The sequence below is a fragment of the Phyllostomus hastatus genome, unplaced genomic scaffold (assembly GCF_019186645.2).
Source record: "Phyllostomus hastatus isolate PE091 unplaced genomic scaffold, TTU_PhHast_1.1 phas_scaffold_55, whole genome shotgun sequence".
Classification (NCBI taxonomy): Eukaryota; Metazoa; Chordata; class Mammalia; order Chiroptera; family Phyllostomidae; genus Phyllostomus; species Phyllostomus hastatus.
Genome location: NW_025334035.1, coordinates 12,487,517 through 12,504,698, shown reverse-complemented (window position 1 = coordinate 12,504,698; position 17,182 = coordinate 12,487,517). Strand labels below are relative to the sequence as shown.

General features: G+C 36.9%; 1 protein-coding gene and 1 non-coding gene across 4 annotated transcripts in view; one reads left to right on the top strand and one right to left on the bottom strand.

The window, feature by feature from the left end:
• ZNF624 (zinc finger protein 624) overlaps positions 1-17,182 on the top strand; it is a 41,383-nt gene that overhangs the window by 12,019 nt on the left and 12,182 nt on the right. The window contains exons 3-4 of one of the 3 annotated variants that reach the window (XM_045824523.1): positions 14,047-14,173; positions 14,911-15,006. The exons of 1 other annotated variant lie outside the window; for it this stretch is intronic. In XM_045824523.1, coding sequence (XP_045680479.1) covers positions 14,047-14,173; positions 14,911-15,006 — 223 coding nt within the window. The remainder of the gene's footprint in view (positions 1-14,046; positions 14,174-14,910; positions 15,007-17,182) is intronic. One more of the 3 variants, XM_045824524.1, reaches the window with a different exon arrangement.
• Positions 3,874-3,999, bottom strand: LOC123809529. Its single transcript, XR_006784008.1, has one exon. It is a non-coding gene; the product is annotated as a small nucleolar RNA SNORD22 (small nucleolar RNA).

Sequence of the window (17,182 nt, the reverse complement as noted above, 5' to 3'; positions counted from 1 at the left end):
ATTTGCAAATATTATACCAACCTTGCACCCCCAGAATAAATCCCACTTGGTCATGGTGTATAGTCTTTTTAATGTATTTCTGGGTCTGATTTGCTAATATTTTGTTGAGGATCTTAGCATGTATGTTCATCAGGGATATTGACCTATAATTTTCTGTCTTTGTAGTGTCTTTATCTGGTTTTGGAATTAGGATAATGCTGGACTAGTAAAAAAGAGCTTGGAAGCCTTCCCTCTTCGTGAATCTTTTTGGAATAGTGTGAGGAGGATAGGTGTCAGTTCTTTTCTGAATCGTAAAATTCACCAGGATTTTTGTTTCCTGGCAGTTTCTTGATTACTGTTTCAATTTCATTTGTTGTTATCAGTCTATTCAGGTTTTCTGATTCTTCCTGATTGAGTTTTGGAAGATTGTATGTTTCTAGGAATCTGTCTATTTTACCCAGGTAGTCTAATTTGTTGGCATATAATTAGTTGTTCATGGTATTTTCTTACAATCCTTTGTATTTCTGTGATGTCCATTGTTACTTCACTTCTTTAATTTCTGATTATATTTATTTGGGTCCTGTCTTTTTGTTTCTTGTTGAGTCTGACTAAAGGTTCATCAATTGCTTATCTTTCCAAAGAACCATCTCTTGGTTTCCTTGCTCTTTTGTATTGCTTTTTAGCCTCTATATCATTTACTTCTATTGTGATATTTTTTATTTTCTTCCTTCTACCTAATTTGTGCTTTCCTTTCTGTTTTTCCAAATACTTTTAGGTATAGGGTTAAATTGTTTATTTGCAATTTTTCTTGCTTCTTGAGGTAGGCCTATAATGCTGTGAACTTCCCTCTCAGGACTGCTTTTCACTTTTGGGTTGTTATGTGTTCATTTTCATCTGTTTCCAGGTAGTTTTTTTTACTTCTTCTTTGATCTCATTAGTAACCCATTCATTGTTTAATAACATGTATTTACTAGCCTCCATGTGTTTGAATGTTTTTGAGGGGTTTTTTTATTTCTACTTTCATGCCATTGTGATCCAAGAAGATGATATTATTTCAGTCTTCTTGAATTTGTTAAGACTTATTTTGTGTCCTAATACATGGTCTGTCTTTGAAAATGTTCCATGTGCACTTGAGAAGAATGTATATTCTGCTGCTTTGGGATAAAATGTTTTGTAAGTATCAATTAAATTCATCTGATCTAGTGTGTCATGTAAGGTCACTGCTTTCTTGTTCACTTTTTTGGTCTGGAAGATCTATCTATTGATGTTAATGGGGTGTTAAAGTGCCTACTATGATTTTATTTCTGTCAATCTCTTTTCCAAAATCCACCAAGAGTTGTTTTTTTAATATATTTAGGTACTCCAATATTGGGTGAATATATGAGGTCTGTCTAGAAGGTATCCAGCCATGTAATATGAAAAATAGAGACATTTATTGAAGAAGATACAAGATAAAAGAAACCTTGTACATAAGATAGTGACACCTCAATCTCCTTCAAAGTAGGCACCTTGGGACCTCACGCAATTCTCCCAATGGTCATCAGCTGCCCCATCTTATTTTCCTGAATCTCTGTGATGGTCTGAAATCTCTTCCCTTTCAAATGTGATTTTAATTTTGGGAAAAGCTAGTTGCAGGGTGCCAAATCTGGGCTGTAGAGGGGCTGAGTCACCTGGGCGATTGATATTTCACCAAAAACCTCTGCACAAGACACGATGGATGGGAGGGCGCATTGTTGTGATGAAGCTGCCAATCACCAGTTGCCCATAGCTGCATCCTTCTAAGTCATCCAAATAGTTTCCATGGAGTAATGTTCAAGCTTAACACAAAATTTGATGTGGATTTGTTGCTCTAATTGCTCATTTTGAATGCGATGGCCACATGCCCACTCAATGGCATCAACTGTCCCCACTGACTGGCACAGTGGATTTGTCATTGTTCACACTTACGCATTCCAGTCCACTGTCCTTGGCTGTCAGGTTACATCAATGTTGTGCAAATCATTCTGGTTATATTAACAGTAGCTAGATTTTTCTGGGCAGACTTCATATGTTTATCAGGGTTATATCCTCCTGTTGGATCAATCCCTTTAGTATTATGTAGTGACCCTTTTTGTGTCTTGTTATGGCCTTTGTTTTGAAGTCTATTTTGTCAGATATAAGTATTGCTACCCCAGGGATTTTTTTGTCTGTTCCCATTTGCATGGAATATTTTTTTCATCACTTCATTTGAGCCTGTGTGAATCTTCTGTTCTGAGGTGGGTCTCTTGTAGGCAGCATATATATTGGTTATGTTTTGTTATATACTCAGATACCCTATGTCTTTTGATGGGAGCAGTTAATCAATTTACTTACCTTTAAGGGTTTTATTAATAGGTACTTATATATTGCTATTTTTATACTTTATGCCTGTGTTTCTCTCTCTGTTTCTTCTTACAGCAGTGCCTTTAACATTTCTGACAATGCAGGTTTGGTTGTAATGAACTCCTTTAGTCTTTTTGCTTTTCTGGGATGCTCTTTATTTCCCCTTCAATTTTAAATAATAGCCTTGCTGGATAGAGTATCTTGGATTCAGATCCTTGCTTTTCCTTCTTTGAATCCTTTGAATACTTCATGCTATTCCATTCTAGCCTGTAATGTTTCTGATGAGAAATCAGCTAACAGCTTTATGGGAACTCCTTTTAGATAACTAACTACCTGTCTTTTGCTGCCTTTAAGATTCTCTTTTTGTCTTTAACCTTTGCCATTTTACTTATGATGTGATTTATGGAACATAGCTCCATTCCCTTCTCCCTCCTACTATTGTCATACAAATTACACCTTTTATATATTGTAATTCCATCAACACAATTTTATAATTATTACTTTATGCAGTTGTCTTTTAAATAAGAAAAGAAAGAGCTACAAGCAAAATATACTTATATTTTATTTAACTATGTTTATTGGTATTATTTCTTCATGTGGATTTCATGTGGATTTGTTACTGTCTAGTTGTCCTTTCATTTCACTTGAAGGATACCCATTAGTATTTATAGTAGGTCAGATCTGCTAGCAGTCTCTTAGTCTTTGTTTATCATTATCTTTGAAGGATAGTTTTGCTGCATGCAGAATTCCTTGTTGACATTTTTTACAATACTTTCTGCATTCTGGATGTTATATTACTGTGTCCTAGCCTCAACGGTTTCTAATGAGAAATGAGCTGACAGTCTTACTTAGGATCCCTTGTATATCAGGAATCCCTTCTCTCTTGCTGTTTTGAAGATTCTCTTTGTCTTCTACCAGTTGACTATGATGTAGCTAGGCATGGATCTCTTTGATTTTTATCCTACTTGGTGTTCATTGGGATTCTCTTATGTGAAGATTAATGTTTTTCATCAAATTAAGGAAGTTTGGAGCCATTATTTCTTCAAATATTCTTTCTGCCTCTATCTTTTCTCTTTTTCTTGGATTCTCTATATGCATATATTGGAATTCTTGTTTAACCACAGATCTCTGAATCTCTGTTCATCTTTTTTTTTTTTCATTCTTTTTTGCTTCTGTTCTAGAGTCTGGATTATCTAAATGACTTGTCTTCAAGGTCACCAATTTTTTTCTTCCTGCTTAGTCTGTTCAGGCTTCTTTATCAAAACACAGCAGACTGGATGGCCTATAAACAACAAAACATTTTTGAAGGTTAAAAAATAACATTTATTTACTGACAGAAAGGTTGAAACTGTTGTATGCTAATTTGAACTGCTATTTTGTAAAAGAAATGACTTGAAAATTCCCTTTTTGATATCCTCCAGTTGTTGGATTACATTATGCATGCTTTGTTCTTTCATTAGATTTGGAAAACTATAGAATCCTTTTTCAACAAGTGATTTATTCCTCCCTTTTCCATGTTTAGAAATTCTTATGACCCCTCAGGTAGTTCCTTCTGGAACAAATTTTCCTCTTCCACCTCAGCCAGCCCCATTGGGCCCCTCTCTACAGGCTCTGGGACTAAGACAGGAGGAAAGACATGTGAAGGTTCCCTCAATGGGAATAAATTTATTTCTCACAGTTCTGGAGACTGAAGTTCAAAATCACAGTGTCAGCACGGTCAGATGAGAGGTCTCTTCTAGGTCACAAACCTCTCATCTTATCCTCACATAGTGGAAGGATTAAGACTTCTCTTTGGAGGCTCTCTTTTTGTAAGACGTTAATCTCATTCATGACCATCCTGCCCCTATGATTTAAGCACCTCCCAAAGGTGTATCACCTCTTAATCCCATTACATTGAGCAATAAGATTTCACTATATCAATTTTGGGGACCACAAACATTCAGACCATAATACTGTTCAAATTTGCTATTTTCTTCCACTGAACGTTTCTATTGAATTTTTTATTTCAGTTATTTTTCAACTCCAGAATTTCTATTTAATGACATAACATTCTCATAATTTCTTTTAATTCTTTAGACCTGGTTTTCTGTAGGTTTTTGAACATATTTATAATGGGTGATTTACTTCTTGCCTTCCTCAAGGACAGTTTCCATTGAATTTTACTTTTCTATTTATGGTCCATGCTTTTCTGTTTTTCTGTGTGTCTTGTAGTTTTTGTTGAAAACATGGTATTTTAAATAATACAATGTGGCAACTCTGGAAATCAGATTCTCCCTTCCACAGGGTTTGTTGTTGCAGTTTGTTGTTTTTGTTATTACTGCTACTATTTTGTTTATTTAGTGACTTTCCTGGACTAACTCAGTAAAGTTTGTATTCTTTATCACATATGGCTACTGTTAATCTATGGTTAATGTAGTGATTAATGAATAGACATAGATTTCCTTAAATCTTAAGCCAGTAAGTTTTCTAGCATTTGCCAAAAAGCTTTTGTTTGTTTTGGACATACCTTCTATTCTTAAGTAGGCAGTTTACAATTTTGCCTTATCCTTCCTTTACTTCCTGCTTGCAGAGAACTTCAAGGTAAGCCAGAGATGAGAGTTGAGGGCCTTTTTGGATTTTTCCTGAGGCTTAGCTCTTGGTGGAAAAAGAAAACAAACCCAGTAAATTTATTATAATTTATGTGTGAAGTGATTAGCAATAAAGTTTATAAACTGTTATTATTTCCCACATTACCCATGTTTTATTATTAGCGGGATTGTATAAAACATGCTTAACAAATTTTGAGGTCCCAAAGAAAGCTTTAAACAATTTGACAGGCTGTTGTGGAAAATCCACCCACACGCTGGGAGATAATGAAGCACAAACTTTATTACGTGCGCGGGGCTCAAGGGAGTCAATTCCCAAATCCTGAGCCGAAAAGGCTGGGTTAGAGGTCATTTTTATATACCAGTTACACAGGCAGAAAGAGAGGGGGACCAGCTGCTGAAAGCAAGCATTCAGAAGCAGGGGCAAGGTTAGTGACCTTGAGATATCGTTACCTAGCAACCCTGCTAGCCGGCTCCTTACCTAAAAATAACTTTTACTCAGCTTTTGTCTGACAAAACTTGCAAGTGTTACAGAGAGCAGTTTCTTTTCCTGCCACAAGGCAGCCAGCAGGGAAATACTGCTGAGGAAATATATCTTCTCTTTTTAAACTTTTTCTTTATTTTTTTACTTGCTTATTTTTAGAGAGGGGAAGGAAGTGAGAAAAACATCAATGTATGGTTGCCTCTCGTGCACCCCTACTAGGGACACCTGACTTACAGCCCAGGCATGTGCCCTAACTAGAAATCGAACTGGCAATCCTTTGGTTGGCAGTCCAGCGCTCAATCCACTGAGCCACACCAGCCAGGACTGGAAATGTATCTTGTGATATAGAGCAGAACTTAGCCAAATATTATGCAAATTGAGACCTTTGCCTGATTAGTCAGCTAATAAGGGCTCTTAATTTAATAGATCATTAAGTATAGTAATTACAAGCTTGAATTCTAGAGCCAAACTGCCTGAATTTGAATCTAGACTTTGCCTCTTTTGTGAACCTAGGCAAAGCACTTAACTTCTCTAAGCCTCACTTTCCTTATCTGTAGATAGCACCTTCCTATTATGAGGATTCAGTCATTACATAAAAAGTCCTTAGACCAGTACCTGACAAGTAAAATGTACTAGACTCGTACAGAAGTAGAGAGAGTAGTTTGATGAATCTTGTTGAACCCATCTTCAACAGGTTTCAACACATGGACAGCCATATTTTGTCTGTAACTGTATACTCCCTCACTAAATATTTTGAGGCAAATAAAAGACATACAACTTTATCTATAAACATTTCATTATATAATCTATAACAGATTATTTTTAAATGTTAAGTGTACAGTTGACTTTTTAAAAATTTTTAGCTTTATTTTTATTTTTTATTTTATTGATTATGCTATTACAGTTGTCCCATTTTCCCCTCCTTACTCCCTTCCACCCTGCACACCCCCTCCCACCCACATTCCCCCCTTTAGTTTATGTCCATGTGTCATTCTTACAAGTTCTTCAGCTTCTACATTTCCCATACTATTCTTGCCCTCCCCCTGTCTATTTTCTACCTACCATCTATGCTACTTATTCTCTGTACCTTTTCCCCCTCTCTCCTCCTCCCACTCCCCTGCTGCTAACTCTCCATGTGATCTCCATTTCTTTGGTTCTGTTTCTGTTCTACTTGTTTGCTTAGTTTGTTTTTGTTTTAGGAGTGGTTGCTAATTGTGAGTTTGCTGTCATTTTACTATACATGTCTTTATCTTCTTTTTCTTAGATAAGTCCCTTTAACATTTCATAGAATAAGGGCTTGGTGATGATGAACTCCTTTAACTTGACCTTATTTGAGAAGCACTTTTTCTTCCCTTCCATTCTAACTGATAGCTTGGCTGGATAGAGCAATCTTGGATGATGTAGGTCCTTGCCTTTCATGAGTTGGAATACTTTCCAGCCCCTTCTTGCCTGCAGGGTCTCTTTTGAGAAATCATCTGACAGTCTGATGGGAACTCTTTTGTAGGTAACTATCTCCTTATCTCTTGCTGCTTCTAGGAGTCTCTCCTTCATTTTAATCTTAGCTAATGTAATTATGATGTGCCTTGATGTGTTCCTCCTTTTGTCCAACTTCCTTGAGACTCTCTGAGCTTCCTGGACTTCCTGGAAGCCTGTTTCCATTGCCAGATTGGGGAAGTTCTTTATTTGTTCAAATAACTTTTCCACTTGTTGCTCTTCCTCTTCTCCTTCTGGTACCCCTATAATTCAGATGCTGGAACGTTTAAAGGTCTTCTGGAGGTTCCTAAGCCTGTCCTCATTGTTTTGAATCCTTGTTTCTTCATTCTGTTCTGGTTGACTGTTTATTTCTTCCTTTTGGTCCAAACCATTGATTTGAGTCCCAGTTTCCTTCCCATCACTATTGATTCTCTGTACATTTTCCTTTATTTCACTTAGTGTAGCCGTCATTTTTCATCTAATTTGCAACCAAATTCAACCAATTCTGTGAGCATCCTGATCACCAGTGTTTTGAACTGTGCATCTGATAGGTTGGCTACCTCTTCATCACTTAGTTGAATTTGTTCTGGAGCTTTCATCTGTTCTTTTGTTTGGTCCATTTTTGTCTTAATGTGCCTGTTATGTAGTCAGGGGCAGAGCCTTATGTGTTCACCAGGGCGGGGCAACCCACATTAATGTGTTATGACCTTGTTTGTGGGGAAGGGGTCCGAGAGGAAACAATGGTTCTCACTCTGCTCTCTGCTGGATTTCAGTCACTTCCACCACTTCCCCCAAGCTAACTGGGCCCTTCTGTTGCTGATTCCTGTTTGGGTGGGCTTGTGTACATTCTAGGACCCTGTGTGTCTCTCCAATGAACTCTTCTGTGAGGCTGGGAGTCTCCCAACACTTCAACTCCCACAGGTGTTTTCAATCAGAGTTTTTGAGGCTTTATTTACCCATGCTGGAGCCCTGGGTTGTGCGGTCTGTCTTGCTCCCCAGTTTCACCTGGTTTATCTGCGTGCGAATGTGAGACCGCCAGGTCCACCAGCCGCCTTGTGCACCACACCCCTCCACAGTCTGCAGCCTCTCTGGGTTCACCCACTGCCACTCTGCACCCAAGCTCCTCCAGCCACCATTTTTTCTCCACAACCCCTCTCCGCTCCGCTGCCCAACTCCATCCCTCCTACCAGTCTAGATGAATGTGTCTATTTTAACACCTTGGTTGTCGGACTTCCATGCAGTTCAGTTTTCTGTCAGTACTGGCTGTTTTTTGTTTCTAAACTTTTGTTCTTCTTTTGATTATGGGAGGAAACACAATGTGTCTACCTATGCCTCCATCTTGGCCGGAAGTCCTACAGTTGACTCTTTAACCATGCAGGGGTCAGGGCCATTAACCCCCATGATGTTAAAAATCTGCACATAACCTTTACTCCCCAAGAACTTAACTACTAATAGCTTTACTGATAACACAGTCAATTAATACATATTTGATATGTTAGATATATTATACACTGTATCCTTAAAACAAAGTAAACTAGAAAAAAGAAAATGTTATTAAGAAAATTGTATGGAAAATATATTTACAGTATTGTATGTGTTTATTGAAGAAATCCATGTATAAGTGGACCTGTGCAGTTCAAACCTGTGTTATTCTAGGATCAACAGCTAAAAAACTAAAAGCCTTAATATTATCAAATTTGAGTTAGTATTTATTTCCTTAGTTGATTATTTTTAATTATTTAATATTATCTCTTTGGTCGCGTTTGTTTTTTTTATTATGTTTTTTATTACCCTTTCCTGTTTGTTTTTTCTTTTATTTATTTATTTACATGTTTATTTTACTCTTGTTCAAGTATGGTTGTCTCCATTTTTTGCCCACCAGTTATTCCTCCTGCCCCACCCCTCCCTACCTCCCACCCTTGATCCTGTCACCTTTGGCTTTGTCAATGTGTCCTTCCTACATGTTTCATGACCAGCCCTCCCCTATTTCCCCCCATTATCCCTCTGTCCCCTCCCCTCTGGTTATTGTCAGTTTGTTCTTTATTTCAATATCTCTGGTTATATTTTCCTAGCTCATTTGTTTTGTTGATTAGGCTCCACTTATAGGTGAGATCATATGGTATTTGTCTTTCACCACCTGGACAAATACTCTCCAGATCCATATGCTGTCACAAAGGGTAGGAGCTCCTTCTTTCTTTCTGCTGCATAGTATTCCATTCAGTAAATGTACCACACTTTTTGATCTACTCATTTAATGATGGGCACTTAGGTTGCTTCCAGTACTTAGCTATTGTAAGTTGTGCTGCTATGAACATTGAGGTGCATAGGTCCTTTTGAATTGATGTCTCAGGATTCTTAGGGTATAAGCCCAGTAGTACAATTGCCAGATCAAAAGGCAGTTCCATTTTTTCTTTTCTGAGGAAATTCCATACTGTTTTCCACAGTGGTTGTACCAGTCTGCATTCCCACCAACAATGCACTAGGGATGCCTTTTCTCCGAACCTCACCAGCACTTATTGTTTCTTGATTTGTTTATGATGACCATTCCTACTGGTGTGAAGTGGTATCTCTTTGTGATTTTAATTTGCACCTCTCTGATGGCTAATGATGCTGAGCATCCTTTCATATGTCTCTGGGCCTTCCGTATGTCCTTCTTGGAGGATTGTCTGTTTAGGTCCTTTGCCCATTTTTTAATTGGGTTATTTGTGTTTCTAATGTGGAGTCCTGTGAGTTCTTTATATATTTGGAGATCACACCCTTGTTCAAGATACCATGGGCAAATATATTTTCCCATATGGTTGGTTCCCTTTTCATTCTGCTGATATTTTTTTCAGCTGTACAGAAACTTTTCATTTTGATGAAGACTCATTTGTTTATTCTTTCCTTTGTGCCCCTTGCTCTAGGGGACATATCAGTGAAAATATTGCTGTGTGGAATATCAGAGATTTTCTTGCCTATGTTCTCTTGTAGTACTTTTATGGTGTCACAACTTATATTTAAGTCTTTTATCCACCTTGAATTTATTTTTGTGTATGGTGTAAGTTGGTGATGAAGTTTCATTATTTTGCATGTACCTCCCCAGCTCTCCCAACACCATTTGTTGAAGAGGCTATTTTTACTCCATTTTATGCTTCTGTCATAAATGCTTCTGTTATGCTTCTGTCCATTTTATGCCCCTTTGTCAAATATTAATTGACCATAGAGACTTGGATTTATTTCTGGGCTCTCTATTCTGTTCTATGGGTCTATATGTCTGTTCTTATGCCAGTACCATGCTGTTTTGATTACAGTGGCCTTGTAATACAGTTTGATACCAGGTATTGTGGTCCCTCCTACTTTTTTCTTCTTTCTCAAAATTGGTGCAGATATTCAGGGTTGTTTATAGTTCCACATAAATTTTGAAATTTTAGTTCTATATCTGTGAAATATATCATTGGTACTTTAATAGAAATTGCACTGAATCTATAAATTGCTTTGGATAGTATGGACATCTTGATGATGTTAATTCTTCCAATCCATGAACATGGTACATTCTTCCATTTGTTTGTGTCTTCCTTAATTTCTTTCTTCAGAGTTTTGTAGTTTTCTGAGTACAGGTCTTTTACCTTCTTAGTTAGGTTTATTCCTAGATACTTTATTTTTCTTGTTGCTATATCAAATGGGATTTTTTTCTGATTTCTGTTTCTGTTATTTCATTGTTGGTGTACAAAAATGCCTTTGATTTCTGAATATTGACTTTGTATCCCACTCCTTTGCCAAATTCACTTATTAGGTTAAGTAATTTTTTGGTGGAAGTCTATAGGGTATTCTGTGCACACTGTCATGTCATCTGCAAACAATGACAGTTTTGCTTCCTCCTTTCCAATTTGGGTGCCTTTTATTCCTCTTTCTTGTCTGATTGCTGTGGCTAAGAGTTCCAATACTATGTTGAATAGAAGTGGTAAAAGTGGACAACCTTGTCTTGTTCCTGGTCTTAGTGGGAAAGCTTTTAGTTTTTGCCTATTGAGTATGATGTTGGCTGTAGGTCTTTCGTATATGGCCTTTATTATGTTGAGAAATGCTCCTTCTACTCCCACTTTGCTGAGTGTTTTTATAATAAATGGAAGCTGTACCTTATCAAATGCTTTTCCTGAATCTATTGATATGATCATGTGATTTTTGTCTTTCCTGTTGTTTATGTGATGTTACTGATTATTGTACCATCCTTGCATCCCTAGGATGAATCCCACTTGATCATGGCATATGATATTTTTAATGTACTGCTGCATGCGGTTCCTTCGGTCACTTTTAATCTAGAGATTTCCACCTCCCTCTTTTTCCTCCCCTTATGGTCGTTTGTTGAAGAAACCATCAAAGGTTTATCCAATGCAGCAGCATACACAACCCACACATATATGTGGCTATTGAGCACTTGAAATGTGACTTTCCATCTATAGATGTACTGTTAATTTAAAATACTATGTTTCAATAACATAGTATAAAAATAAAGTATCTTAATATTACAGCAGCCACTAATAATTTTTAATTCATTAAAGATTGCAAAATGTTGATGTTCTAATTCTTTTTTATTGTTGTTCACTTACAGTTGTCCCACATTTTCCCCTGTTGCTCCCCACTGCCCCACCCCCCATCCCTGCTTCCAGAGTCAATCCCCATACTGCTCTCTGTGCCCATGTGTCCTCTATACATGTTCCTTGACTTGCTGCTTCCCCTTCTTTCCCCTGATATGCCCCTCCTTCATCCCCTCTGGTCACTCAATTTGTTCTGTGTTTCCACATCTCTGGTTTTAGTTTGCTTGTGTGTTTGCTTTGTTGATTAAGTTCCACTTAAAGGTGAGATCATATGGTATTTGTCTTTCACTGCCTGGCTTATTTCACTTATAATACTCTCCAGTTCATGCCTTTGCTAAAGGTAGGAGTTCCTTCTTTCTTTCTGCTGCATAGTATTCCATCATGTAAATGCACCACGGTTTTTCGATCCACTCATTTACTGATGGGCACTTAAGCTGTTTCCAGCACTTGGCTATTGTAAATAATGCTGCCATGAACACTGGGGTGCATAGGCTCTTTTGAATTGGTGTTTTAGGATCCTTAGGAACCGTCAAAGGTTTGTCCAATGCAGCAGCATACACAACCCACACATATATGTGGCTATTGAGCACTTGAAATGTGACTTTCCAGTGGAATCACTGGATTCACTGGATCAAAAGATATCTCCATTTTTAGTTTCTCTTCATATACTAGCTAGAGTACTTTTATAAGGAGAAACCTCCCCATATCAATTATTTGATCACGCTTGAATACTGTACAAACTATATATACTTTGCATAGAAAAAGGACAAGAGGTAGATTCTTTCTTCTTATTTACCAGTTTCCAAGCACCCTCCAAAGATAGTCAATGAGTATTTTTGTAATTTTATTATGAAATAATGAATTTAAATGTATTTTTGAAAGCCATTACAGTTATTACCCTTACTAATGCTCAGATTGTCCCACCATCAACCAGTGGAAGCCTCTTCAAATTGTCTCATGTCTTAGACATAATCCTAGCAGTTTTGGTAGCTTCTTTGCTTTTTAGTGTGACAGAAAGTTCCAGGCCCTGATTCCTTTCAGTGGAAAGTAATATTTAGAGGCCACAATCTGGCCTCCATAATGCTTTTATTGGGTATTGTTTCTTGGCCTTTTCAGAGGATAAAGCTGGGAAATATGTGGGGTTTTTTTCCTTAAAAGTAAAAAAAATCCTTAACCCTAGCCAGTTTGGCTCAGTTGGTGGAAGCATTATCCCGTAGACCAAAAGGTTGCGGATTTGATTTCCTGTCAGCGCTCATACCCAAGGTGATGGATTTGATCCCTGGTTGGGGCGCATATCAGAAGGCAACCAATTGATGTTTCTCTCATATATATATATATATATATATATATATATATATATATATATATATATTTCTCTCCCCCACCCCCTTCTCTCTCTCTCTTTCCCTATCCCTCTTTTTTTTCTCTCCCTACCACCTTTCTTCTTTTCTTCCTTTCTTCCTCTCTCACTAAAAAGCAATGACAAAAAGGTTCTCACATGAGGATAAAACAATTATAAAAAATAAAATATAAGTTTAAACTGATATTCCCAACTCAGATTTGGATCTAGAGTTTTATATATATTCTCATCAATATTACATTTATGTCTTATTTTTCCCATGCCAAATGTATTACTTCTCAATGACATCAGTATACTAATTTGCTTTATATAACACTATACAAACAACAGTTACAAAATAGCATTTCCATCACTACCACCAACAATATGATTTTTCATTGAAATGGGCTATTTGTGGTTCTTTTTCTCCTTGGGGTGTGTCTCACAAGGGATATTCAGAAAGGTTACAGTGTTTTAAAATCACTCAAAATAGTTTCTTTTTGATGAATGTGTATGCTACCAACTAGTTTCATTTTACTTTTAATTTTTAGGGATTGCTTCTGTTGTTGTTGGAAACAGAGCTTTTAAAAATAATACATCAGTTTTTTTAAAAAACTGCTCCCTGTTTTCTTCTTCCAGTAGGTCATCATTAACATTTTAATGGATAATTCTTCCATTTTTTACACAATTGCATACATATTTCATATCCTAACTAAAGAAGTTCCATAAAATTCTATGGTTTCTTGTTTTTATTTCTCAAATAGCAGGCTTGTAATATTCTTAATTTGTTATCTGAATTATAAACTACCTTTTGGTAAGCTATATTTTATATATTGGAGCTGAAAAACAGTTGATATTATACATAAGAAAGGGTTTTGACAAAAGATGATTTGCGTGGAAACTACTAGCTGTTACCAAATATTTTTAAGGACTTTCTAGGGAGGGAGGAGACCATGCTGCTTGATTTTAGATAATAAAGTAGGACCAATATTTAGAAGTTAGAGAAAGCCAGATTTTAATTAGTCTGGGAAAAATCCTGCTATTAGGTAAAACTGAAAATAGAATGGGCTTCCTCTTGTGGTTTTAAGTTCTTGTCCCTGGGGAGACTCACACATCCTTTAAGAGTTGAACGGACTGACTTCTTTAGTCATTTGGTGATTCTGATTTCTAGTTCTTCCCCAGTTTTGTATAAATTATTCTGCCTAACAGGTCTTAATGTTTGGTCCCTGGGTGATTACAGTGTATTTATTTTAGGATTCAGTGACATTTAAAGATGTGGCTATAGACTTCACATTGGAAGAATGGAGGTTGATGGACCCTACACAGAGGGACCTGCACAAGGATGTGATGCTAGAGAATTACAGGAATCTTGTATCCCTGGGTAAGAATAGCTTCTGTGTTCATGTATCTACCCACTGGACCAGACTTGCTGAGGATATAGAGCCTCTAAAGTACTTATATGAATTTTGGCATTAAAATCTCATAATCATAGGAGAGTATTATTGGGAGTTATGCTGTTCCTTACTCTTAACTAACTAGTCTACCCACTGTAGAATATGAAATACATATTTCACTGGAGTCTTGAAAGTTGTTGACAGTCCCTCAGATTTAGGACTAAAGTTTTTTCTAGTCACTTCTATAAATGAATTATCAGTGCCTTCAGAAATAAAAGGAACAAATATATTTGTTCCTTTTCTTTCTAAAAAAAATATGCTCATGATCTATTATCCCAGCAAACTTGGGATCATAGCATTGAGATTCTTTGAGATACACTTGTAGTTCTCTATGGCATCCATTGTACAATAGAAGGTTTTTCTGTAATAGGAATGGTCTACATCAATGCTGTCCCATATGGCAAACACTAGGCACTTGTGGCTCTTGAGCACTTGAAATGTGGCTAGTCCAATTAAAGAACTAAATTTTAAATTTCATATAACTTTAACTAATTTACATTTAAATTTAAACATCTACCTGTGGCCATTGGCAAGTGTATTGGACAGCACACCTCTAGAACTTCCTATAATAGCAACTCTGCACAAGAGATCAAGAATAGACTGAAATTGGCAATAGTTCTTGTCCATAGACATAGTCAAACCCTATTCATTTTCCTTTGAACAGGGCTTGCAGTTTCCAAACCAGATATGATATCTCATTTGGAGGATGGAAAAGGACTATGGGTAGTAGTGAGAGAAATTTCAACAAGCCCCTATCCAGGTGAGTTAATAAGAACCAGGAAGATGGGATTTATTCCATGGCCGAATCAAAATACCTGAAATATTTTGGAGAGTATCTTTTTCTCAAAGCTGTCAGAGGAAAAGATTCTCCCTCTTCTTCTCTCCCTATATTTACCTCCATCTCTCATTGCTTCCTTCTCTTTCCCTCCCTTTTTCCCCTCTCTCCCCCTCTCTCTGTCTTCTACTTTTGATTCCTGTCCCATCCCACTTTGCTTTCTTGGATTCATGATTTTAATTGTTGTTCCTTTATTCTTTCTTCATTTAAGCATGCATAAAATATCCCTTTCAGTTCTGCTGTCTGCAGTGAAATTTACATTTTTTTCTTGAGCCATTTTCTGACATCTTTTTCTGTCATTAATTTTTCCAAAAATGCTTTCTTGAGAATCAGCTTGATTTCTTTTAAGCTAAACTTACTTGGTCACTATCTAACTTTATCTATAAACCTGCTAAAACTTTGGGGGTTCTTGACTAATTGAGGATACAAGCAAGAAATCAGTTCAGAATCAAAATACAGTATTTCTTTAATCAATGTTTGTTAAATATTTGTATACTGTGAACTGGGTTAGTGTTTCATTAAAAGGCCGTGTATGCAAAAGTAGCCTCCAAATGCCAATGGATTCAAGAGGCTCAAGAATGAGGCAGGCAAGTCTAGCTTGTCAGTTTAAAGAGTGTTAATAGGGAACTTACAGAAACATAGTACTGGGCAGCTGGAGGCAGGAAGCAGGACAAAATGGATCCTTGCCTCATTTATTGGCAGACCACTGGCTTTATATTCCCCTTAAGAAGTGGACCTAAGGACTCTGAAAGGAATGCATGGTGATCAAGGGGAACCAAGGGACCAGATACTGGGGCTCTGGTGCCAGAGCAAGATAACATTGAGGGCACTTTGCATAGAAGGAAGACTAATGGTAGACAAAGGATTAATGATGGTTCATAATTAACCTGGAGTCTCTATACACATTCATAGTCCACCCCGGGGGAAATGGGAAGGGGTTAAGGGTTCAGGAGGATTAGTATTAAAATGGAATAAGTTATGTATACACAGTTATATACACACCCACACAGTTAGATGGAAGGTCTTCAGCAGTAAGATGGACCAAGTCCCTGCCCTCATGAAGATTAATTTTTGAGAAATAGATAATTAACATGTAAATAAACAAAAACAAGCTAAGTAGTGATTGGAATAATTTCTAGCTATAAGATAAAGTGGAGGATATGAAGGAGTGACTGGGATGGGGAATGAGGCTGCCTGCTTCACACAGTATGGTCAAGGAAGGCTTCTGAGAATATGACTTGAAGCTGAAACTTGAAGGATGAGAAGAAGCCAGTCATAGGAAGAGGAAAAGAGGAGCATAACAGGCAAATAACCTGATACAGAAAACAACATAATGTATTCTAGAAATTAAAGGAAGCTGCTGTGATCGAAACATAAATGAGAGGAAGACTGGTATAGAATAACATTATTGAGACAGGTGACTGCCTGTTCAGGAATTTGTAGATGATGGTAAGGAGTTTGGATTTTGATCAAAGTGAGTTTGCAGGTATTGAAAGATTTTAATCAAGGATTTTTAGGAAATAACCCTGTTTATGGAAATTGAATTTAAAGGCATAAAGCAAATAATCAGTGAAGAGGTTGTTAAAAATGGTCTAGGCAAGAGATGATAATAAATTGTATTAGTATGATATAGTAGTAGAAAAGGAAAGAAGTGGATTCTAGTTCATTTGAGCATTCATTTTATTATGATGCCATCCATAACTGCATATGTGTTAACTTATATTGTTTTCATATGTCAATTATTATATATATTTTAAAGAGAGTAAATGAAAAGTAGACATTGGAGATAGTTTTAGATGAATCTTTAGAAAAGGATTCCCTCCCCACCATGAAGAAGGAAAAAGAAATGCAGCAGTAACTAGAGAAAAGTATAGAACTGAGAAAAAACTGTGTTTGAGATGGGAATTTTTATGGCATGCTCTAGTGTAGATCAGAATGATGCCCCAATGGAAAGGGAGAAATTGATGTTGCAAGACAAAGATGGGATCACTGAAGAACTAAAGTGTCTGGAAAGGTGAAAGGGAATGGAAATCTAGAATGGAAAAGGAGGAATTTACCTTTGACAGATACGGAGGCCACCTGGAGAAGATGGTACAGATAT